Here is a 2,185-nt window from a genome sequence, read left to right as displayed (position 1 = left end):
ACCCATGGTTACTCGTTTTCCAAAACGGATGTGACGTCACTCTCGAGCTGCAAGACAAAACGAACGCACCAACAAACCAATAGATGACGTCACAATAGATGCACACTTGGTTCTAACACATAGCATCTATCTAAAGGTTGCTAACATTAGCGTGTTACTTTTTCCAAAAATCACGCTCGAATTTATTTCAGATGACACGCAATTTAGTCGAATGCTATCGAATAAATGATCTATAAACACATAGTACAATGACAAAACATGGCGTAAAACACTATACTATTAGGATAAGACATTCGCTCTTACCACGCCAATGAGCGACATATCAGCATGTCCTTGCATATAAATCTTGCTCTCTAATCGGGGATGGCACTCAGATATTTTAGTGTCATAAATGTCTGCTCAGGACGGGTTTGCTCCATGCTTTGCTAGTGTCCTCTATTTCCTTAGTAAACAACATTATAAGTAAGTTAGTAGTGGAGCGCCCTCTGCTGGATCACGAGGATAACTAACGTTACTTCAAACGGTTGCGTTTATAGAATAGATTCAATTTTGAATTCGAACAGGTCATTACACTTCCAAAATTAGCCACATTTGAACGAATTTTCGAATTTCGAATAAAAAGTGACAGCCCTATTAGCCACCATAAGTCACTGCTAGACCAAGTAATACTCTAGCAGCAAAACCCTTGGGTGTATTTCATTGCTTATAAATTCAACTCATTATTTGAAAGAGGAAGAATGTGTCACACGGTGCATTTTTGCACGTTAAAGCTTAATTAATTAACTCATGTCACATTAACAATGGATTCATGTGTAATGTCCACCATAACAACTTTACACTCCGGATATTAAGTAAAATGATAGATTTATAGCTTGTTGTGCTGCCCCCAATTGGCCAAAATGTAAATTAATGCTGCTTTAATAAGGGGTCATGGGGTTCACTTGATAATAACCTACCAAGTCAACACTTTCAAATGTTATGCCATGCAACATTCTCCCGAAGGAAAATGGTCCAACATTCTATTGGAGGAGTCGCCCTGTTGAACTAAAGAGTTTAAGGGTTGGGGGAGGAAAAAACACTAAAAGGGACTTTTCACGACCAGGTAAATGTAAGTTGTTGTTATTAATTAAAAGTAAATTATTTAACTATGCATCAAGCCATTAATTTATAAACTCTATAAAAGATGCCTTATTAGAAAGTGGTACCACAAAACTTAACCAAAAAGACTCAAGTGATGGATCTAAAATCTAAAAGACAACACATACATAACATCACACCTAAAAACTACAATTAAACTACAATAAACAACAGATGAATCACACACACACACACACACGTCATGCAAAAAACATGTACACCATTGAGCCCGACAGCTCACCTGGTAGAACAACGCACCACGCACTAAAGCTGAGTCCTTACTGCAGCGGGGTACATCCTATCCCTCCTTTCTGTCACTCTTCAGCTGTTGAGCTATCAATAAAGGCAGAAAAACCCCAAAATAATCTTTGTAAAAAACATGTACGCTATCACCCAAAAAAAAATATCTAGTTCTAGCTAGAGTCGCTGGCTCTGGATGAATTAGGTAATAAATATGTGAGAAGAAAGCTCATCATCAAAGAGACAGAAGAGTAAGTCAGACTGAGAAGAAATGGAATACAGGCTGACAATACCATCCACCAATCAGCAGACTGCTCTACTTTGTAAATGTGAATGTGCGTCATCAGTAGTCTGTTCACATCCCATAGTTAACGGAGCTGAGTGCTGGTCTCTTCTTGCCTTTAATTTTCAGGGATCCATAACGAGCCTGGGGACAAAATAACGAAAAGAAGAAAGTTATAAATCACTGATACAGAAAGATTTCAAAAATAAATATACACTATATGTGCAAACTAGCTTTTTGTTAGCTAACAGATAAATACACGTTTATTTTACCTCGATAGAACATTGAGGAGATTTCCTCAATGACAGTAGTGACGAGATGTTAAACAATGCTAGCAAACAAAACAGCTACCAATAAAGTTAAAATTCAGAAGAATAAACCTGCTATAGAGTAAATTATATAACTGAAGATCCACCAAAAAATATTCCAAACCTGGAAATGTTTAGTACCCCAAAGTTTTGTTAGAAATCTAAAATGTGAGTCCCCAGCATATAGAAACTGCCGGATGCTAACTTGCATATGTTG

The 2,185-nt window shown here is 37.2% G+C and overlaps 1 protein-coding gene across 1 annotated transcript in view; it reads right to left on the bottom strand.

The window, feature by feature from the left end:
- Positions 1–23: 23 nt before the first annotated feature.
- reep3b (receptor accessory protein 3b) overlaps positions 24–2,185 on the bottom strand; it is a gene marked incomplete in the record, with an annotated part of 10,544 nt that continues 8,382 nt past the window's right edge. The window contains 1 exon segment of the mRNA XM_035667541.1: positions 24–1,804. Within this exon segment, the coding sequence (XP_035523434.1) occupies positions 1,733–1,804 (72 nt within the window).

Source organism: Morone saxatilis, unplaced genomic scaffold, assembly GCF_004916995.1.
Source record: "Morone saxatilis isolate NCDOM2014 unplaced genomic scaffold, NCSU_SB_2.0 Contig1, whole genome shotgun sequence".
NCBI classification, from domain to species: Eukaryota; Metazoa; Chordata; class Actinopteri; family Moronidae; genus Morone; species Morone saxatilis.
Note: the sequence above shows the minus strand (reverse complement) of the source record. Positions and strands in the feature narration are given on the sequence as shown.